Source organism: Oncorhynchus tshawytscha, linkage group LG08, assembly GCF_018296145.1.
Source record: "Oncorhynchus tshawytscha isolate Ot180627B linkage group LG08, Otsh_v2.0, whole genome shotgun sequence".
Taxonomy (NCBI): domain Eukaryota; kingdom Metazoa; phylum Chordata; class Actinopteri; order Salmoniformes; family Salmonidae; genus Oncorhynchus; species Oncorhynchus tshawytscha.
In genome coordinates this window covers 28,900,976-28,925,244 of record NC_056436.1, presented here as the reverse complement: position 1 = coordinate 28,925,244, position 24,269 = coordinate 28,900,976, and the positions used below count along the sequence as shown (strand labels likewise).

At 42.6% G+C, this 24,269-nt stretch overlaps 1 protein-coding gene across 1 annotated transcript; it reads right to left on the bottom strand.

The window, feature by feature from the left end:
• Positions 1-575: 575 nt before the first annotated feature.
• On the bottom strand, positions 576-22,970 carry LOC112255761 (FLVCR heme transporter 2). Its single transcript, XM_024428608.2, has 9 exons — positions 22,221-22,970; positions 13,564-13,705; positions 8,553-8,693; positions 7,364-7,431; positions 6,906-7,009; positions 3,817-3,927; positions 3,203-3,308; positions 1,980-2,091; positions 576-1,551 (listed from the first exon to the last, which is right to left on the bottom strand). Exons 1-9 carry the CDS (start codon positions 22,815-22,817, stop codon positions 1,448-1,450), a joined length of 1,485 nt encoding a protein of 494 aa, XP_024284376.1. The 5' UTR covers positions 22,818-22,970; the 3' UTR covers positions 576-1,447.
• Positions 22,971-24,269: the final 1,299 nt, after the last annotated feature.

Below are 24,269 nucleotides of genomic sequence, written 5' to 3'. Positions count from 1 at the left end.
CTGAACATCACTGGCTAATGGTGGGTTGAACCTGAAGTTAATTATGAATCTATTATATGATTAAAGAAAAAAAATACAGAATTACATTCTCTTGCGTGAGCAAGCCATTGGTATATGATTTATTTTTGCTGCCAAGTGAGAGTAATTGAAAAAGTAAATGTGATGTATTTTTTACTATAGCCTATTGTACACTCTTATAAGGAATATACTCCCCAGTGGCGCAGCGGTCTAAGGCACTGCATCTCAGTGCTAGAGGTGTCACTACAGACCCTGGTTTGATCCCGGGATGTATCACAACCGGCCGTGATCGGCAGTCCCATAGGGCGATGCACAATTGGCCCAGCGTCGTCCGGGTTAGAGGAGGGTTTGGCCGGGGTAGGCAGTCATGGTAAAATATGAATTTGTTCTTAACTGACTTGCCTAGTTAAATAAAAGGTGGCTGGATCATTGTAGTTCTATACTCCAGATAAACCACAATGATATTTCACCCTGATATTGTGTGATACCTGTAGATTCCTACAACTCTGCAGCCATAATAATCTGTGACAAAAGGTACAGTATCTTTGTCATGCATGTTGCATGTTGAACGAAACAGAAACTTCTCAAGCATATTTTTGTATCAAACACCAGCAAGGCATGTAATCAAATACAGCTAATCGGAGAGCTGACAGCGGGTGCAAAGTAATGTTTCAGAGAGCTGACAGCGGGTGCAAAGTAATGTTTCAGAGAGCTGACAGCGGGTGCAAAGTAATGTTTCAGAGAGCTGACAGCGGGTGCAAAGTCATGTTTCAGAGAGCTGACAGCGGGTGCAAAGTCATGTTTCAGAGAGCTGACAGTGGGTGCAAAGTCATGTTTCAGAGAGCTGACAGCGGGTGCAAAGTCATGTTTTCAGAGAGCTGACAGCGGGTGCAAAGTCATGTTTTCAGAGAGCTGACAGCGGGTGCAAAGTCATGTTTCAGAGAGCTGACAGCGGGTGCAGAGTCATGTTTTCAGAGAGCTGACAGCGGGTGCAAAGTCATGTTTTCAGAAACAGCTGGGTTGTTTTCAGAGAGCTGACAGCGGGTGCAAAGTCATGTTTTCAGAAACAGCTGGGTTGTTTTCAGAGAGCTGACAGCGGGTGCAAAGTCATGTTTTCAGAAACAGCTGGGTTGTTTTCAGAGAGCTGACAGCGGGTGCAAAGTCATGTTTTCAGAAACAGCTGGGGTTTTTTCAGAGAGCTGACAGCGGGTGCAAAGTTATGTTTTCAGAAACAGCTGGGTTGTTTTCAGAGAGCTGAGGAAAAGCACGGTGGTGTCTGACGCTTGTGACCCCTGTGTCCACTCCACAGCAAACAAGAGGAACCCACACCAGAGAAGCAGCCAGACAGCCAGCATAGTCCATTGAATGGAGCATCAGCCAGGGGCAGTATCCAACACATCACATCCCTTTTAACTGGAACGCAGAGATCCTACCGCTGACACCAAATAGCAGAAACGGATATACTTACACTTGCCGCCTGTGTCTCAGCCAGATGGTTGGCCTTTTGCCGTCGGAGGTCAGACTTGATGAATGCTGTGACATATAGATGAGAGTGGTAAAGGCACTACTAAGAAATATATTCAGAAATGCATGGGTCATATATAGTATTGATGTTCAGGAATGTATAGCCTCGGAAACTATGTGCGAAATGTACTACTGTATGTAGAAAATGTGTTAACGTTTTCCTGTGAAGAGAAATCCTGGTCACTATGACCCACTAGAGGGCATCATTACTCCAGGATGAATCCTAGATAAGGCTGTTACGCAAAATCTGTGCAACCGACTGCGATTATCTGAGGAGTCATGCGTTCCTACAGCCCCATTTAATGTGGATCACATAACAGGACACTGTGCTTCACTATAACAACTGCAGGCAGATGAGTCCAAAGTTCAATCTACCGTAAAGCTGTTCTGTTATTGCAAAATAGGGCTATAATGTGTGTAGGGGTTAAGCAAACTACCTGTCATAATTGTGCCTATGAGGAGGAAGACACAGAGAAAGATGTTCCCAGCGAACGTTCCAAAGTGCTCTATGATCTTCCCTTGACCGATGGTGAATATGATCCCAAATATCTGGAAGAATGAGGGGAGTGAACATGAGAGTTGATCATCTCTAAACACAATCAAGTTTCAAGTTTTAATGTCACATGCACAAGTACAGTGAAAAGCCTTTCTTGCAAGCTCTAACCCCAACAATGTAATACTAAAAATAACAAGGTTGAACCAAAAAAATAACACGAGTCAGTTCCAGTACCATATTTACAATGTGCAGGGATACTGGATGGATAGAGGTAGATATGAATAGGGGTAAGGTGAGGTGACTAGGCATCAGGATATATGATAAACAGAGTAGCAGCAGCATATCTGATGAGTGTATGTGAGTGGGTGTGTAGAGTTGGTATGAAATGTAAAGGTATGTGCATATTATGGAGAGAGCGTATGTATGTGTGTTGAAGTATCAGTGTGCATAGTGTGTAGGACCCTGTGAGTGTGCATAGATAGTGCAAAAATAAGAATAAAATACGAAGGTCAACTCAGATGTTATGTGTAACCATTTTGTTACCTATTTAGTTAGCTATTTAGCAGTCTTATAGCTTGGGGATAGAAGCTGTTCAGGAGCCTATTGGTGTCAGACTTGATGCACCGGTACCGCTTGCTGTGTGTATGCAGAGAGAACCTTCTATGGCTTGGGTGGTTGGAGTCTAACTTTTTTCCGGGCCTTCCTTTCACACAGCCTGATATAGAGGTCCTGGATGGCAGGGAGCTCGGCCCCAGTAATGTACTGGGTTGTCCATGTGGTCGAGGGCGGTGCTATTGCCATACCAAGCTGTGATACAGCCAGTAAAGATGCTCTCAATGGTACAGCTGTAGAACTTTAAAGATTTGAGGGCCCATGCCGCGCCTTCTTTACAACTGTGTGTGGACCATTTAACCACACTTTAAGCTCTTGATCTGCTCCACTGCAGCCCCATTGAGGTGGATTACAGACTGGACTCACGTCGGCCTTGGAGAGCGAGACCACCCAATCTTCTGGGTCGGTGGCAGCCCTCACACCCGGGACTATGTTGTTATTGTCAAAGCGTGCATAAAATGCATTAAGTTCATACATAGACTTCATGCATACAACAAACCTAGATGTACTATTTCAATGGTGAATATTATCCCAAAGTATGGTCCCTGTTACCTGAGCTGAACAGTTGAGCAGGCCTGAGGAGGTGCCCTCACACTCTGGGAAGGTCAGCTCCACAGCAAACTCAAAGCCAAGCGGCAGGTACCCGGTCATGAAGAACCTGAAGACATGAGGTTTTCCAGTGTTGTTTTTACTCAAACTAAAGCGCAGCACTTAACATTTCATGCCTGCTGAGAGAAACAAAAAAATCTACTCCACAGCCAGATCTCCTCTGAGGGCATTTCTCTAGCAGACCCTTTAAAACCTTCAGCTCTTGTTCATCTCCTTTATACATCAGTTAACAAATAATAAAATACTTTTTCAACTCCAGAGGAAAATAATTAATGTTGCACATAATCATGGGTTTGTCTCCCACTACACTTGACCTTAAACAGCCTTAACTACTGAGCATTTTAAGATATTGTCTGCCTCTTCCCACAGAGTGGCTGTTTAAAGAGCAAGGAGGCAGTTTGCAATGTAAATAGCATGCAGTGCTCCTGCGGTGTGACCAGGGCAGGAAACCTAGTCCCCCCCACATTACAACTGACATGCTAAAGGTGGAAGAGCTAGCAAATGCAAATCATTCACAAACATCATTGTGTATGGTCACAGTGTTTGTTCACTCTTACCCTAGAGCCCCCGATGTTACAAACACCACCCATAGGTGGCCTAAGTTGAGGGTGAAGGCATAGACCACCATTCCCACGAGGGACAGAAGATATACAGCCAGGGTAGTCTGTCTGGGGAGAGAGGAAAATAATCATATATGTTTGTTTTTCCTGGATTTTGCCTGTATGAAATGTACTGTAAATGCTTGTGTAAAAAGAAATGTACTATATTTGAATAAGCAGTTTGATTTGCTGCATTGCTCACGGACATGTCGACATTGCCAACATTGCTGCATATCCCATATGGGATTTAAATGAGTCTGCAATGTATTCATCTTATCTGGATATCGCTTTTACATAAGTTTCACAAAGCACTTCAGAAAAGTCCCAGTCCTCAACAATCTGTGGTAGGCCTACATACAGCACCAGTAACCCGTCCAGGTTCTGAACTAGCATGCAGAACTGTTCAGTAAGGCTGGCTGTGGCTCCACTGTCAACCCCTCCAATCCCATCCTCTATGAGAGGAAAAACAAGATTCCTGACCATCTAAGACCCCCTTATTAAAACTGGCACATTCTGGCCTACACCAACAGGCTTACTATGGTGAGGCTCTTCCTGTACAACCACGCATGAAACATTGCTCCACTCAGCTATTGTTGTTAATACAACTTCGTCCTTTGTCTCTCACACACATGGAGGTATGAGGAAGGGAGCATCAATAACAGAAATCTGGGTTGACTGCTTTGGCTCGATTTATTCAGATGTCATGTGAAGAATTTGGGGAAACAATTTTCACCCTCATAACATGGGTTATATATCCCTTTCATACTAAGATGAAAGTTGCCAACTTTACCATGCTGTCAACTTCTATCACATTTTCTTTATATTTGAAAGGTATTGAGGTAACAAAGCCTGTACTTTTATTTCCACCAACCAAGGTAGTTCATGATCAGGTCAGGTGTTTGATGAATGGCTGCTCTGTGGTGAGAAACAACAACCTGTGTTATTTGAGCAAAACAAATAGAAAGGAGATTAAACAGAATTGGACATTGTCTGCGCAGATGTTTGAATGACTACATTAATAACCTCTACAGATTTAGTATCTTAATTTGATCACTATTTTGTTACTGAGAATTTTCCTACACAGCAGGAATTGTGAACTTGTAGTGTATTCAAGGTTTAAAAAGGCTTCTAAAGATTGTAATTTCCACTTTAAAATGTCAGCCACTGTTCCCCGGGATCCGATGACGTGGATGTCGATTAAGACAGCCCCGGCACCTTTCTGATTCAGTAAAATGGGGTTAAATGCGGAAGACACATTTCAGTTGAATGCTTTCAGTTGTACAACTGACTAGGTATCCCCCTTTCCCTTAAGATCTACATCTGTATATAGATGCATTTAAAAGGATAGAGACTTCCTCTCAGGCACCATTAACTATGGAGCCTCAATTCCAACAGGCCAGTACTTCAGCTGAGAGGATTCATAGATAAAACTTGTCAGCTTGGATATGCAGGGAGAGGCATCAGATACAACGCTTAGTTCCTCCAGAACCTCAATGGTTTCCACTTCCAACAAAAATAACTAATCTGCCTAGACGCCTGCCTTTGAATGAGAGCTTTAAAAGACATTCATGTAGAAAGTGACTCCTTTAGAGTGGCTAATGAGAGAAGCAAGAGCCCAGCCCATCCAAGGTCATATTTGGTTTACTGTTTTCATAGCCCGGAGCTCAAGAGTGTAACACAACTTTACTGATTGTTACCTTGTCAAACTATGCTATGGATAGTTTTTTAAATGAAGGACATGATTGAGATGTTAGATGTAGAGTAAGATTAAGTAGATACAGTGAATCTGGCTACTGTATGCACTAGTCTTTATCTGTACACAATAGTTATCTGTACGCAAGGCAAATCACATTTGAATCACTAATTAAAAAGGGCAAAGGTTCTCAAAGAGATGAGAAGTGGGACCTTAACAGCTCTTATCTTATTAACTGACTCATCAGCAGTTACTGGACCTCTTCCAACACGGAGCTTGACTGACTTGATCAGAGAGCGTGACGAAAAAGCTTGAGAGGATTATAAAGCCAATTACTGGGAATTTTCTGGTGTCATCAGACAAAAGATTAGCCAGTAGCCTTGTCAGCAGCCAGCTACAGCCGCACTATTACAATGCGTATGTGTCTAAGTTGGGGAATGTGTATGTAACCTTTTTTAGTTAATTAGTACTAAGGAAGGGCCACTGAGCCCTCGGCATAAGTGGTCGCTTAGGGCCACGCGGCCACTAGAGGGTCCCTAACCAAATCGTTTTAGTTTTTTTAGGAACTCAGTCAGGGTCTCTACTTACTGTTACTAGAATACACAAAGTGCAATTTCGAAATATGGTTGTGCATCAGCAGTTTTTATCTTGTTATTTCAGTCACACACGCAATAGCCATTGCAGGGAAAATCATTTGATTGGCAAGTTTGTCTTGCCAGCTATCTAATAATCATGGCCTTATACCAGGGCACATGCCCAGGAGCCCTGTCCTCCAGGGGGCCCACATTGATTTTGTTCGTCACTCTCAATCAGATATAATTGTATCATGGCATAGGTCATGGCAAAATGGGTATAACTGCAGGAATTTAGCTGTTAAACAGACTATTTCTTGCTCCGCTCCATGGCAAAATGGGTATAACTGCAGGAATTTAGCTGTTAAACAGACTATTTCTTGCTCCGCTCCATGGCAAAATGGGTATAACTGCAGGAATTTAGCTGTTAAACAGACTATTTCTTGCTCCGCTCCATGGCAAAATTTGTAGAATTGCATGATTAAAAAAAAGGCATAATTTTCTTTCCGTCCATGTCAAAATGTATAGAATTTCATAAAACTTGTGTTAAAACTGTAACATTGGGGGGGGCACAAAAATGTTTTCCCAGTGAGGTGGCGTCCCCCCCCAACCAAATCTCGCTTAGGGCCCAAAAGGGTAGGGTCGGACTTGCCATTCAGTGATCAAAGTCACACAAAAAAGCTATTGTATCTAAGAGCATAATGCTACATGCAATAACGTGTATTTTTAGTAAAGTATTGTGTACTCTCAAGTGTTCCTAAGTGTTCCTAAGAGTATCTTACTTGTAGGTTTTGGTCTTGTCCAACCAGATCCCACATATGAGGGACCCCACCATCCCCGCAATGACAATGGTGAGGCCAATTCTTCCAGCATTCACCTCTTCACCCTGTGGAGGTTAAAATGACTGAATTGGTCTTTCTGCAGTCAAATTGGACATCCTGACCCTCTCATGCCTTTCAGGTATCTTATCTGGGGTGAGCCTACTTGCTACCAGAACTTGATACTAGTTCTCTTATACCTCAGTCATCTTTTTCGGGGCTATAGAATTGTGTCTTTAGTCTAGAAAATACCCTTAATTATAGACTACACAGTTAAATGTTTTACTTATTGGGGAGGTAACATCTCAAGATCTTCTTTGAATACAGTAAGAGAGGATATAACTGAAGGGCATGACCACAGAGGGACTTATGCAGACTACAGTAGGTTGGTTTTGTTGTGATAAGATTCAGGTGAGACTTACTGGATAATGCTCAATAATCATCCGGTTCAGCAGTGTGGAAACAGCATAGAAACAACCGACATTCAGCCCTGCAGAAAACATAAGGAAACATGTTAGTTTTGTTTCTGCACTCTGAGACAGAGCTGTATTTTACAGGAGTTGTAGTCTGCAGAGGAGCAGGTCTTTATTTAGTCTGAGGCCTGCAGGGAAAGCAGGGGGATCCAGATGGGACGCTGTATTTGGGTTTCACTGGCCCTGTCCTAATGGAACCCATACCTGGCCCTAAGCCAGTCTACTACTACAAAGGAGAGAATATTTGACTTTCACATAAATGGTGGTGTGTCACTCAATATGTAATTGGTTTGGACAGCTTTGCCCTTAAGGTTTGTTGTCTTGTTCCTGAAAATCCTTATTTGCCACATCAAAGGGTAAACAATGTTAATATCAAATAACATTTAAAAAAGTAAAACGTCATATTTCCAAACAGCTAAAGGGCATGACATATGTAATAGTTCAACTCTAGCATTTATTTAATTGTTTTCTTGAGATGGCACAGCCAAGGCAGACAATAATTCAGTGAAAATTTAATCAGGCTAAGCTGACCCGAGGCAATACTTTTATGGACTAGTAACCCTACCATTGCAAATATTCAATAAGTTAACAATTAACTACAAGGACTGTGACCTTTCAACCCTAAGAATCTGACAATAAACCTAAAATCCTCAAAAATACCGTTTGATGTACAAATATGTACAGTGTGCTGGATACAAAAACATAATGAGAGATATATTGACATCTCTAAGCACAAACTGATAATGACCTATTGATCTGGCTTTAAGACCCTAACAGATGTTTTCTTCAGATGGTTATACTCTGATGTTGTGTACATGTTTTCAATCACCTGTCACTGTGATGATGCAACAGCATCCACGTTGTTCATATTTACGTTTGTGAGTTCACCTTACTTGAACTCATTCAGGGGACACACAGTAGAGACTGCAGGATAATGCACAGTGTACTTCGAATAGGGGCGATTCTGCTGTGAGGCCATGTGTGTGTGTTTATGAGATGAGGTCTGGGGCATCACCAATACAACAAGCTTTGATCTGACCAGCCGTATGTAACTTCTGTTTTCTCAAATAATAGGAATACAAACATGCTGGTAGACATGGGTATGGTTTGAGAGTGATTGAGGGTGAATACGACCCACCATAGCTGATGACGAGGAGCATGAAGGGTAGGTTACGCAGCAGTCTCAGGATAGAAGCCAAGTAGGAGTACTCTTCTGGAGGGATGCTCCTGGCCTGGACCTGAGCCAGGGTGGGAGGGATTTCCGGCTTCTCTTGGAACACTGTTGAACACAGAAACAGAACCGGTAATAATAATAATGTGATAATGCTGATATACTGTAGAGTAGAAGTTTGTATGCAATTCCCGTAACACTGGACCATTCATTTCTATACAGATATTTGACAAACACCAATAGACACACCTAAATGTGTGTTCTCAACATACATTATCTAGACACACCCAAAATATATTAGAAAAGGGTTGGATGTAGATTCTGAAGTTGCACATCTGTCAGAGCCCTTTAAAAGACCATGTTAAAATTGGATCCAACCACAAGCCAATCCTCCCCCTCGTTTCTCCTCCCAAGAAAATCTAGCAGCAGTCACTCAAATAAGCTGGTGATAGCAACAAATTAGTGAAAGGCCAATGGCCATCCCATGACTTCTAACATCCCTCCATCTGTGCTTCTATCAATCAACACAGACACCTGAGCTCAGTAGGAGTTAGGGCAGTCACATAGCTTTGGGGGACTATAGGACAGGAGGGGCCAAAGTTACATCCAGCTAGTTCAGTACAACGCAGCCAAGGCAACACACCAGGCCTATCGCTAAAAGAGCAAGAGAGAAAGAGAGAGAAAGAAAGATGCGTGTCTGAGAATTTGCCTGAAGACTGGAGAGATGAAATGCACCAGTAACTGTTTGCCCTATCAGGGCCCCCTCTCTTCCTCCATGCTCCTGGTGCGCAGTGAGTGAGTCAGTCAGTCAGTGATTCAACAATAGTCACGCTGGAGAGTCCAGCTCCAATGTTCAGTCTGAGAAGTGGAGGAGAGATCAGCTCACTGGGGTAGGAGTTCATAGAGTAGACCCACACACCAACTAGCTTCTACTCCACCTATCTGTACAGCTAAAAGAGGGCTTCAATAGGCTTCAAATATCTTACAGCACCGGGTTAACAGAGGGCTTCAATAGGCTTCAAATAACTTACAGTACCAGGCTAACAGAGGGCTTCAATAGGCTTCAAATAACTTACAGTACCAGGCTAACAGAGGGCTTCAATAGGCTTCAAATATCTTACAGCACCGGGTTAACAGAGGGCTTCAATAGGCTTCAAATAACTTACAGTACCAGGCTAACAGAGGGCTTCAATAGGCTTCAAATATCTTACAGTACCAGGCTAACAGAGGGCTTCAATAGGCTTCAAATATCTTACAGTACCAGGCTAACAGAGGGCTTCAATAGGCTTCAAATAACTTACAGTACCAGGCTAACAGAGGGCTTCAATAGGCTTCAAATATCTTACAGTACCAGGCTAACAGAGGGCTTCAATAGGCTTCAAATAACTTACAGTACCAGGCTAACAGAGGGCTTCAATAGGCTTCAAATAACTTACAGTACCAGGCTAACAGAGGGCTTCAATAGGCGTCAGATATCTTACAGCACCCAGCTAACAGAGGGCTTCAATAGGCGTCAGATATCTTACAGCACCGGGCTAACAGAGGGCTTCAATAGGCTTCAGATATCTTACAGCACCCAGCTAACAGAGGGCTTCAATAGGCGTCAGATATCTTACAGCACCCAGCTAACAGAGGGCTTCAATAGGCGTCAGATATCTTACAGCACCCAGCTAACAGAGGGCTTCAATAGGCGTCAGATATCTTACAGCACCCAGCTAACAGAGGGCTTCAATAGGCTTCAGATATCTTACAGCACTCAGCTAACAGAGGGCTTCAATAGGCGTCAGATATCTTACAGCACCCAGCTAACAGAGGGCTTCAATAGGCGTCAGATATCTTACAGCACTCAGCTAACAGAGGGCTTCAATAGGCGTCAGATATCTTACAGCACCCAGCTAACAGAGGGCTTCAATAGGCGTCAGATATCTTACAGCACCCAGCTAACAGAGGGCTTCAATAGGCGTCAGATATCTTACAGCACCCAGCTAACAGAGGGCTTCAATAGGCTTCAAATATCTTACAGCATCGCTAACAGAGGGCTTCAATAGGCGTCAGATATCTTACAGCACCCAGCTAACAGAAGGCTTCAATAGGCGTCAGATATCTTACAGCACCCAGCTAACAGAGGGCTTCAATAGGCGTCAGACATCTTACAGCACCCAACTAACAGAGGGCTTCAATAGGCGTCAGATATCTTACAGCACCCAGGTAACAGAGGGCTTCAATAGGCGTCAGATATCTTACAGCACCCAGCTAACAGAGGGCTTCAATAGGCTTCAAATAACTTACAGCACCCAGCTAACAGAGGGCTTCAATAGGCTTCAAATAACTTACAGCACCCAGCTAACAGAAGGCTTCAATAGGCATCAGCACCCAGCTAACAGAGGGCTTCATCTTCTTACAGCACCCAACTAACAGAGGGCTTCAATAGGCGTCAGATATCTTACAGCACCCAGCTAACAGAGGGCTTCAATAGGTATCAGATATCTTACAGCACCCAGCTAACAGAGGGCTTCAATAGGTATCAGATATCTTACAGCACTCAGCTAACAGAGGGCTTCAATAGGCGTCAGATATCTTACAGCACCCAGCTAACAGAGGGCTTCAATAGGCGTCAGATATCTTACAGCACCCAGCTAACAGAGGGCTTCAATAGGCGTGAGATATCTTACAGCACCCAGCTAACAGAGGGCTTCAATAGGCTTCAAATAACTTACAGCACCCAGCTAACAGAGGGCTTCAATAGGCTTCAAATAACTTACAGCACCCAGCTAACAGAAGGCTTCAATAGGCGTCAGATATCTTACAGCACCCAGCTAACAGAGGGCTTCAATAGGCGTCAGACATCTTACAGCACCCAGCTAACAGAGGGCTTCAATAGGCTTCAAATAACTTACAGCACCCAGCTAACAGAGGGCTTCAATAGGCTTCAAATAACTTACAGCACCCAGCTAACAGAAGGCTTCAATAGGCGTCAGATATCTTACAGCACCCAGCTAACAGAGGGCTTCAATAGGCGTCAGACATCTTACAGCACCCAACTAACAGAGGGCTTCAATAGGCGTCAGATATCTTACAGCACCCAGCTAACAGAGGGCTTCAACAGATATCTTACAGCACCCAGCTAACAGAGGGCTTCAATAGGCTTCAAATAACTTACAGCACCCAGCTAACAGAGGGCTTCAGAGATATCTTACAGCACCCAGCTAACAGAGGGCTTCAATAGGTATCAGATATCTTACAGCACCCAGCTAACAGAGGGCTTCAATAGGTATCAGATATCTTACAGCACTCAGCTAACAGAGGGCAACAGATATCTTACAGCACCCAGCTAACAGAGGGCTTCAATAGGCGTCAGATATCTTACAGCACTCAGCTAACAGAGGGCTTCAATAGGCGTCAGATATCTTACAGCACCCAGCTAACAGAGGGCTTCAATAGGCGTCAGATATCTTACAGCACCCAGCTAACAGAGGGCTTCAATAGGTATCAGATATCTTACAGCACCCAGCTAACAGAGGGCTTCAATAGGTATCAGATATCTTACAGCACTCAGCTAACAGAGGGCTTCAATAGGCAACAGATATCTTACAGCACCCAGCTAACAGAGGGCTTCAATAGGCGTCAGATATCTTACAGCACCCAACTAACAGAAGGCTTCAATAGGCGTCAGATATCTTACAGCACCCAGCTAACAGAGGGCTTCAATAGGTATCAGATACTGCATCTTACAGCATCCAGCTAACAGAGGGGTTCAATAGGTATCAGATACTGCAGATACCGTACCAAGAGAGGCATAGGTTGTCTCTGAATTTTCTTGGAAGATTATCTGGTTTACTGATCCAGAACTAGAGGGCTACAGGCTGTAAACATGCTTATGTTTTCCCACAGAGCAGTCTGGGGAGATAGAAAGGGCCTTGTCTTATCCTGTGTTCAGTTTGATCAATTCGTTAAGTCGCTACTCAATACTGTCTGCTGACACCGGAGGAGAGTTTCATTTCCCAATAGTCAAGAAAAGATAAATAATGTCAGGTCAGGCAGTGAATCCCCGTTCTTCATCTAAGGCTAGGTTCCATGTCTAAGCTTGCCCAATGTGCCTCTTTCAACAGAACATGGGAAGCCCCAAAACAGAAGTGGGATGACCTGGTTTGTGTGATGAAATAAAAAATACCTTAAAAAGGCAGTTCAGCGGTTTTAACTGAGGGTAATTGCAGAAGTCCTGAACACTGGACAAACATAGGTTACTGAAGTCCATGTGACTCATGTGAATACCTCTCTATCTATCCTACCATGTCATCACTCTGAGAAAGTGTCAGTCATTAAACAGAGTCTAGGGGGGCAAAGGAATTACTCTATATTAGACCTCTCAACGTCCCTACTCCGTTTTAATATCACAACTAAAGAGATCTCGGTCAATTACAGCGATCGCAGCCCTGCCACAGCGAGTGAGTGAAGAGACGTTAGGTGGTCTGTTCAGAGCACATCTCAACACACACTAATCCCTGAGACTGCTGACCTATCCACCAACCCTGCCAGGAGAATATGACAGCCAGGGACAAATAGATATCCAGGACAGGAGACTACAGAACCAATGGAAAGCCCCAGAGATGCAATGCTGCAATGTAATTGTATTCCAACTGCCAAAGCAGAGCTATGTGTCCCCGTTGAAATAATCTTACAATGAAGCAAGTCGGAAACCAAATCTCTTCGGCACAAGGTTATGAACTGAGGCTCTATTTGTCCTCTACCAAGAGTTAACTATGAGTTGTTGTGACATCGACAATGTTAGGGGATAGGTCATTCTGGCCCCTCATATTGGCATTATAATGAATTCAACACCTCAAGGCTCATAATGACTGAAAGAGTTATACGTTATAATTGGTATGAGTTTAGGAAGGAGTGACTCTACTGGCCAACTCTATGTGTTAGCCACAGGATGTACTGTGCATAAGACTGGCCATTTTCCCTCGGGACTTACTGAAGACCACGAGGATGAAGATCACGGTGGCCACTCCAGCAGTGATGTAGAACATGATGCTGATGTGGTATGCCAGCTCATCTATATTGTCAACATTTGGCACGAGGATGGGTGGCACCAGGAAGCCAATGGCAATGCCCAACTGTGAGTGAGGGAGACAAAAATAGATGATCATTCAATGACTCCTCCCCTCACACCTACAGACATATGAAACAAAGCTTGGAAAAAGGGATCATAACCAAGGCACAATTTGATTCATTTGAGGCATGAAAGAAAACACATATGACATATTTCAAATAACTTCCAGTGCTTCCCTGCTTTGCATATCAAAAAAATAAATACACACTAAAATGTTAAGGTGTTTAAACAGTTCTACAGTTTATGGAAGAAATTATGCGTAGTTGGCCTTGACCTATTTCCATATTATTCTATCATTGTGAAATCTACCTACAATGCATATATATACACTTGAAGTCGGAAGTTTACATACACCTTAGCCAAATACATTTAAACTCAGTTTTTCACAATTCCTGACATTTAATCCTAGTAAAAATTCCGTCTTAGGTCAGTTAGGATCACCCCTTTTATTTTAATGTGAAATGTCAATAATAGTATGATTTATTTCATCTTTTGTTTCTTTCATCATATTCCTAGTGGGTCAGAAGTTAACATACACTCAATTAGTACTTAGTAGCATTGCCTTTAAATTGTTTAACTTGGGTCAAATGTTTCGGGTAGCCTTCCACAAGCTTCCCACAATAAGTTGGGTGAAAATTGGCCTATTCCTCCTGACAAAGCTGGTGTAAGTGAGTCAGGTTTGTAGGCCTCCTTGCTCGCACACACTTTTTCAGTTCTGCCCACAAATTTTCTATAGGATTGAGGTCAGGGCTTTGTGATGGCCACTCCAATACCTTGACTTTGTTGTCCTTAAGTCATTTTGCCACAACTTTGGAAGTATTCCTGGGGCGGCAGGGTAGCCTAGTGGTTAGAGTGTTGGACAAGTAACCACAAGGTTGAAAGTTCAAATCCCCAAGGAACAAATCTGTTGTTCTGCCCCTGAACAGGCAGTTAACCCACTTTTTCAGTTCTGCACGCAAATTTTCTATAGGATTGAAGTCAGGGCTTTGTGATGGCCATCATCGAAAATAAGAATTTGTTCTTAATTTGCCTAGTTAAATAAAGGTAAAATAAGTAAATGCTTGGGGTCATTGCCCATTTGGAAGACCCATTTGTGACCAAGCTTTAACTTCGTGACTGATGTTGCTTCAATATATAGAATTTTACTCCCTCATGATGCCATCTATTTTGTGAAGTGCACTAGTCCCTCCTGCAGCAAAGCACCCCCACAACATGATGCTGCCACCCCTGTGCTTCACGGTTGGGATGGTGTTCTTCAGCTTGCAAGCCTCCCCCTTTTTCCTCCAAACATAACAATGGTCATTATAGCCAAACAGTTCTATTTTTGTTTCATCAGACCAGAGGACATTTCTCCAAAAAGTACGATCTTTGTCCCCATGTGCAGTTGCAAACCGTAGTCTATTTTTTTAAATGGCGGTTTTGGAGCAGTGGCTTCTTCCTTGCTGAGCGGCCTTTCAGGTTATGTTGATATAGGACTCGTTTTACTGTGGATATAGATACTTCTGTACCTGTTTCCTCCAGCATCTTCACAATGTCCTTTGCTGTTGTTCTGGGATTGATTTGCACTTTTCGCACCAAAGTACGTTCATCTCTAGAAGACAGAACACGTCTCCTTCCTGAGCGGTATGACGGCTGCCTGGGCCCACAGTGTTTATACTTGCGTACTATTGTTGGTACAGATTAACTGAACAGTCAACTTAGTGTATGTACACTTGTTATGCAATTTCAATAAGCATTTTTCTACGGCTGGCCATGCTTTCCACCTGGCTACTCCTACCCCGGACAACAGCACTGCACCCCCAACAGCAACTCGCCCAAGCCTTCCCCATTTCTCCTTCTCCCAAATCCATTCAGCTGATGTTCTGAAAGAGCTGCAAAATCTGGACCCCTACAAATCAGCCGGGCTAGACAATCTGGACCCTTTCTTTCTAAAATTATCTGCCGAAATTGTTGCCACCCCTATTACTAGCCTGTTCAACCTCTCTTTCGTGTCGTCTGAGATTCCCAAAGATTGGAAAGCAGCTGCGGTCATCCCCCTCTTCAAAGGGGGGGACACTCTTGACCCAAACTGCTACAGACCTATATCTATCCTACCGTGCCTTTCTAAGGTCTTCGAAAGCCAAGTCAACAAACAGATTACCGACCATTTCGAATCTCACCATACCTTCTCTGCTATGCAATCTGGTTTCAGAGCTGGTCATGGGTGCACCTCAGCCACGCTCAAGGTCCTAAACGATATCTTAACCGCCATCGATAAGAAACATTACTGTGCAGCCGTATTCATTGATCTGGCCAAGGCTTTAGACTCTGTCAATCACCACATCCTCATCGGCAGACTCGACAGCCTTGGTTTCTCAAATAATTGCCTCGCCTGGTTCACCAACTACTTCTCTGATAGAGTTCAGTGTGTCAAATCGGAGGGTCTGCTGTCCGGACCTCTGGCAGTCTCTATGGGGGTGCCACAGGGTTCAATTCTTGGACCGACTCTCTTCTCTGTATACATCAATGAGGTCGCTCTTGCTGCTGGTGAGTCCCTGATCCACCTCTACGCAGACGACACCATTCTGTATACTTCCGGCCCTTCTTTGGACACTGTGTTAACAACCCTCCAGGCAAGCTTCAATGCCATACAACTCTCCTTCCTTAAATACAAGTAAAACTAAATGCATGCTCTTCAACCGATCGCTACCTGCACCTACCAGCCTGTCCAACATCACTACTCTGGACGGCTCTGACTTAGAATACGTGGACAACTACAAATACTTAGGTGTCTGGTTAGACTGTAAACTCTCCTTCCAGACCCATATCAAACATCTCCAATCCAAAGTTAAATCTAGAATTGGCTTCCTATTTCATGCTGCCAAACATACCCTTGTAAAACTGACCATCCTACCAGTCCTCGACTTTGGCGATGTCATTTACAAAATAGCCTCCAATACCCTACTCAACAAATTGGATGCAGTCTATCACAGTGCAATCCGTTTTATCACCAAAGCCCCATATACTACCCACCATTGCGACCTGTACGCTCTCGTTGGCTGGCCCTCGCTTCATACTCGTCGCCAAACCCACTGGCTCCATGTCATCTACAAGACCCTGCTAGGTAAAGTCCCCCTTATCTCAGCTCGCTGGTCACCATAGCATCTCCCACTCGTAGCACATGCTCCAGCAGGTATATCTCTCTAGTCACCCCAAAACCAATTCTTTCTTTGGCCGCCTCTCCTTCCAGTTCTCTGCTGCCAATGACTGGAACGAACTACAAAAATCTCTGAAACTGGAAACACTTATCTCCCTCACTAGCTTTAAGCACCAACTGTCAGAGCAGCTCACAGATTACTGCACCTGTACATAGCCCACCTATAATTTAGCCCAAACAACTACCTCTTTCCCAACTGTATTTAATTTTAATTAATTAATTTATTTTGCACCCCATTATTTTTATTTCTACTTTGCACATTCTTCCATTGCAAAACTACCATTCCAGTGTTTTACTTGCTATATTGTATTTACTTTGCCACCATGGCCTTTTTTGCCTTTACCTCCCTTCTCACCTCATTTGCTCACATTGTATATAGACTTGTTTATACTGTATTATTGACTGTATGTTTGTTTTACTCCATGTGTAACTCTGTGTCGTTGTATCTGTCGAACTGCTTTGCTTTATCTTGGCCAGGTCGCAATTGTAAATGAGAACTTGTTCTCAACTTGCCTACCTGGTTAAATAAAGGTAAAATAAAAATAAATAAATAAAATGCATGTTATTGAAATCAAAATACTACTCATATTACAGGGCGAGCGGTAAAGCTTCATATGACTTCAACTTTTGCTTTGTAACACCTACAGATGAAACATTATGAAGTCTTAAAGGAGGCTTCGGTAAAGCTATAATGTCACAAATATTCCAACTTCAATCAATTCTTTCTCAATAACTATAAGGTACAAATGTCAAATACAAATCACTAATACCCCCCCTGCCACATGCTAAAGTCACACTCAAGCTCTTATGTCAGGGACTTGGACTTAAACAACAGTGGAGATGATGCAAACTTATATTTACGTTCTTGACCATGTGAGACTCATAGTACGCTACGCATAGACTAGACCTTCTATGTTTTTACTGTTCTACATCAGGCGCTGCCAAACTTTTTCACTGCCCCCCCCACGCACACGTCTATTTCTATAGGCACAAGCACTGTTCATGACACAAACTGTTCACGCCGCTCTTGTTGGTGGAGAGAATTTTCCAGGCTTAAAGCTTATTTACTGCAATTCTACACCTTTTGTCACAGGGTGCAAAGAGGATTTTGCAATTTTAAAGCACATTTTCTTTTCTTGCAATTCTATACATTTTGCCATGTGATATTTGAATGGAAAAAATACAACAATATCCATTGGCAAAAAAAAAACTAAATAATAACACATTGGCTGACATGGACTAGTTGATCTGGATATTTCTGACCAATTATAAATAGCTCTCTATGGTATACAATGACTAACATGACAAGAGGAACTGTTGATGCACTGCCCAATTTTGAAATTGCACATTGTGCATTATACTATTACAACTTTCAAAAGTAAGTTTAAAGTTCCTTGAAAAAAAAATATATTTTTTGGGGGGGGCCCACTCCCCCCCTGCAAACCCCTCATGCTCCCACTAGGGGGCATGCCTCACAGTTTGGGAACCACTGTACTGCATGATCTGCCCAGCCAGCTCACCAGTGTTGAATGAACATACACAATCCAAATATTCTACAATAGACCTTAAGAAAAGATGTGCCTGCTCCTCATGACCTTCTTGTGATATCCAGCAGTTAGGGCAGAGTACCCTGCACATTGACTCGGTACCGGTACTCCTTGTATATAGCCTTGTTATTTTATAGAGTTACTATTTGTTTTTACGTTTTTTTAACTCTGCATTGATGGGAAAGGGCTTGTAAGTAAGCATTTCACGTTAAAGTTGTCAGTAGCTTCTGGAGGGTGCAAACACTTTGTTGCTTTTATGGATTTTCTTTTGTTGCGATTGCTGCGTGCTACTTGTTGCATGTCCTATGTTGCTCTGCATGTGCTTACTGATCATAGTAACATTTATTAATGAATTAATTTTTTTACCCCTTTTTCTCGCCATTTTCGTGATATCCAGTTGGTAGTTACAGTCTTATCTAATCGCTGCAACTTCCGTACTGATTCAGGAAAGGCAAAGGTCTAGAGCCATGCGTCCTCTGAAACACAACCCTGCCAAGACGCACTGCTTCTTGACACACTGCTTGATTAACCAGGAAGCCAGCCACACCAATGTGCCGGAGGAAACACCGTCCAACTAGCGACCGTGTCAGTGCACGGCCCGCCGCAGGAGTCGCTAGGGCGCGATGGGACAAGGACATCCCGGCCGGCCTAACCCTCCCCTAACCCGGACGACGCTGGGCCAATTGTGCGCCGCCTCATGGGTCTCCCGGTCTCGGCCTGCTGCGACACAACCCAGGATAAAACCCGGACCTGTAGTGATGCCTCTAGCACTGCAATGCAGTGACTTAGACCGCTGCGCCACTCGGGAGGAACTCACTGCTCATTGTTTATCTGTATTGTTATTGTAATTGTTTTTAATAACCTGCCCAGGCACTGCGATTGAAGGTTAGCCAGCTGGCTAAAACCAGCACTTTTACTGAAAAGTTGATTAATGTGCACTGTCCCTGTAAAATAAAATAAACTCAAAGTCTGTGTAATTGTAATTCAGTGTGATTAGTTAGGTATGTAGTAAATAAATAATTAAACCCAATTTTGTATTGCTGATTCAACTTGTTAGCCAGGGTTCGTGAAGATAACGAAGAATTTACAACTTTCAGATGAGAAAGATAAGGTGACGATTAATATTGACTGCTATTGATGTAAAATATTACTTGGTCTTTAAGAGATTATTCGGAAGATAACAGCTCTATAAATATTATTTCGTGGTGCCCCGATTTTCTAGTTAATTACATTTACATGATTAGCTCAATCAGGTAATATTAATTACGGAGAAAGTATTTTATAGAATAGAATGTCTTTTCACTTAATCCGACATAGCCAAAGATACAACAAGAGTCTGGTAGCAGCAGTTGTGATGTGTGTTTAGCATGAAGGTGTGAGTGTGTGTGTGTGTGCGTGCATGTGTGCGTGCGTGCGTGTATGTGTGTATGGATGAGTGCATATCTGTGTGGGTGTGCACTTGAGTGAGTGCATGTGTGCTAAATTGCGGAGAGGCTGTGCATGTGGTCAATCCAGTTCAGGTTTTCAGCAGTCTGATGGCTTGTAGATAGAAACTGTCTCCGAGCCTGTTGGTATCAGAACTCATGGTCCGATGTCGTCTGCCCGACAGTAAGGGAGAGAACAGCTCATGGCTGGAGTGAGTGGGGTCCTTGATGACGCTGCTGGCCTTCCTCGGGCACCGTTTCGAATAGATAGATGGGAGGGAGCACGGTGCCAGTGATGTCCTGGAATGTCTTCACCACCCACTGGAGTGTATGAAGTGTCTAATTTTTGGTTTTATCAATAATAGGCTAGCCTATTAGTTTCATAAAATATTTTAGCGGATTTCCTCATAAATACATAAAGGATATTTAAAAGAGCAACAATTTAACATACCTGTAGAAAAGTAGCTGCATTAATGCATTAAGTGTGTGATTAAGTGTAGCCTACTGTACAGCTGCATGGCCTACTGTACAGCTGCATACACTGTACTGGCAGAAGATGGTGGAATTGTACCATGTCATTTCCCCTTACTTACCTCTATATTTTCATATTTTTAAGAGTTTTTCTTTGAATTCCATAAATTGCTGTAGTGACAGAATTCTCAAGAAACCTAGCCAATCGTGGAAGATCCATTGAGTTGTATTAGAAAACATAACAGAAATACTTCTGAAAATTGTTGTCCATCATTCAGCTATAGGGATGCTCAATGTTGTGTATTTGACAGTTATGGTGATGACATATTGAAATGTGCTGCAATTTTAGAAAAAGGTACACACAAAAATGTTGAAATGGTTTGACGTGATGTCTTCTCATGGAGTTTCAAGATTTGTATGTTGCAATTTTCAGGTTAGCATTAGGGTATAACCTTTTATGTCAGTGTCTGTCTGAAACATTTTAAGCCTGAGAGCTGAATTGTTTTTAAAAAGTATACATATTCAAAGAGATCATCCATACAGAAAGGGCTACATCCCAAGGAGATGATTGGATAGGTAGGAAGATATGGGGTTGGAAAGATGTAGAGTTGAACTTGCAGGAGGAAAACTCCCCACCCTACTCAGCACATTACACACACATACACACACACACACACACACACACACACACACACACACACACACACACCTCAAAAAATAAATATTTAATAGCACAAAGCTATACTGGTAACTAAGCTCAAACAGCACGTTTAGTATATCATTGTTATCAACTCAAACACTTAACCACAGGGCTACTTTAGTCATAAAAGTAGGCTAAATCAGATATATTTTAAATCCATACAAAAGTGAGCTCTGAAAAGAGACAATCCAGCAAAGAGGCTCACAAAGAACAAAATGCCTGCGGTTGGTTGGAAAGCTACTTTATTGGAGCAGTGGATGTGAAGCTGCCTATGAAAATCATCTCAGATCAGTTTTTAGGACATGCTTGTCACTATGCATGTAACTCCCTATACGCCTGGATTAGTGAGTCCACAGGACCAGCAATATTAACCTCTAACAGATAATAATATGCAGCTCAAAAGGTATTATGAAACATTCTTTCATAATCGCCAATAAATTGATTTGACTTTCATCATTTGCCTCAGCATTGTAAGTCCCAAATGGCCTCCAGTTTAAGGTTTGACTTCAACGTAGTTGGATACTGAATACAGGCAAATTACAGTAGTGTAATTATACATATTACATATTGCATTTAGAAGTCAACTACCCAATCTATAATTTGATTCATTGGGTGTTTTGAGGGAGGAAATAAACAAATCTCGCCCTAAGAGAGGTTGTAGGTACTTTCAGTTCCAGATTGTGTTCACAGTGTCAGAACTTTATTAAAAGAGAATGCATGCTCAAGATGCTCTCAATGCTCAACAAAGCAAAATGACAGTAGCCTAGATCCATGTGTGAATGCATATGGATTGCTCTGGGCTAAATCATAACATGTTAACCACTTTCAATGTATGATCATTTGTCTAAACAACTTTTACATCTAAAATACCACAAAAAGTAAGGACACTCTCTTGATGGCCATTGGTCATACATGCCATACTGTAGGCCTATATGTCGTCTGAGCCAATGAACTATCCAGTTTAAGACATTGAGATGTTCTTATTCATTATTCATTCATCATCTAAGATGTCAAATAATAAGTTACTTCTCCTCTAAGACCGACCTTTTTCAAAACACCACATTTATGTGCACTCTTTATTTTGATCAGTCAATCGATATGTTAGGCGAATTAGAAACTAAATCAATCGCAACTCTTTTTAACTTAATAGGGTACCTTTGCTTGAGGTGGGATAAACTCACCTGATTCCCAAAAACGCCGATGGAACAGGCGGTGGACACCTCTTCGGAACCAAACCAAACCGATGCCAGGCGGGAGGGCATCCCAAGGATGAAGACCTGGGATAGGGAACTTGCAAACTGTCCGAGCATCGTCACCCAAAATAAGTTTGACCTGACGCTGGCCACCTTGATCCATGTCCCAAGGCAATTAATTGCGGTGGCCATCAGTGCTATGAACCGCAGTCCCTTTTTGTCCAAAAGCCAGGAGACAGGCCATATAAAAGGAATATAGGTCAACATATAGACCATTGACATCCAGTCAATGGTAAAAGAGTCCACATTGTAGAATTTCATAAAAATATTGTTGATTATTCCGTATTGGATCCATTGAAATGCGTTGCACAGGGAGTAACAGCTGAAAAGGAACACCATCACCCATCTCCTTTTGTATAAACGCGTGGTAGTTGAAGGCCTATTGTCCTGGTTCTCATTCGAGATGCTCGTACATTCAATTTGTTCCTCCATGTCCACGGATTTGGAAGGGTTCGTTTTCCTCAGATCCAGACCATTTTTCTCCTCTTTAATTGCTTTGTTATCAAAGTCAGGATTGTCGCCCATAATGACAACGTTTTTGGGTACCCTTGGGTACCTGCGCGCACTGTTAGTTTAGTCTACAGAAACTGCAACTTAAACACCTAGGTCTGTGTATTATTCAAAATGAGCACGCAGTGTAGGCTAACGCGCAACACATCTAAACTTTTTAAATGTGCAACTAACGTCAAAATGCTCCGTGAGCAATATCTTCTAACTAGCTATTAAAAAGCAGACAACTGCAAGCCAAATAGTAAACCAGGGTATAATGTAGGCTAATGTTAAATATCATCTCTTATTATATAATGATACAAAGTTCCAAAACTTGAAATGGGGAATCACACATACAGCCTATGTTTCTCTTAACATAAGAATGTCCCGAATAGGTCGGTGATAGTGCTTTTGCCCCGAGAAAAATTCCCATCGGCTTATTATAACACCACGTGATGTCCAAACTCTATCTCCACCCTGATGGAAGTTGAACCAATGACAAGGAAAACTTCCGCACACGACGTGACTGACAGAACAAATTATAATTAGCATTTAATGACCCATATTGCTTCTTACAAACATATTTCTTGCTAAATGTGACAATGAATTAATAATACAGTGGCGTCATTAGGCCTGGGCTTGAAGGGCTTCAGCCCAGATGTTTTTGATCAAGCCCTGAACCTTTTGGTGGTAAAAAAAAAAAAAAACACACACACACATCACCTGTCCTATGCAGTATAAATAGACTAATTTTACCAGTGGACCGCTCATGTCCCTTGACCCTTCCCCCACCCCTACAGCACCGGTTAGATGTCAATGTCATCACTCAGCAAAATGTCTGTCACTCAGTCAGTCTGCAGCATAGCACAGAGCAATTATGGATATTCAAAATGTATTCCAAAGGAGTGGCAAAAAGACGAGCAGGTTGAGTGCAGAGGCAGCAGAGTTAGCCACAGGTTTGTGCAGGGTTGGTGGTAGCTCACGAGCTAGTCTCCCTCAGCATAAGGGTTGGCTAATGAAAATAAGCTAGCATTAGTAGTCAGCATCCTTAAGCTATTGGCTGTCAGTCAGAGTTAATGAACAGTATATTTAGTGAATGGGCAAGCTAAGGATATTGATATAAGCAGTGGTGACTTGTCATTCAGGGTAGGTTGGGCAGAGCCCCACATTTTTTGCAAAAACAGGCTTGCCTGTTTGGCATGTTATTTTGTCATTAATACATGTCACATACCAGTTTGCAAACAATGTAAAAAATAATATATATCATTGAGTTAATAAAGCCACATACAAACATGGTCTCTTTTTTTCTTGAGTAATGCATGTCTTTCAGCCTAGCTCAGTGCTTTCTGTTGTGGCCGGGCAAGCCAGCAGAAAATATGAAGCGTTGCGTTGTGATTGGCTCAGTGTTCTGTCACTCAATAACCTGTTTTAGAGAAATGTAATCATCAAATATTGTAAGAGCTTTCATTGTCTGCTTATATGCCCACT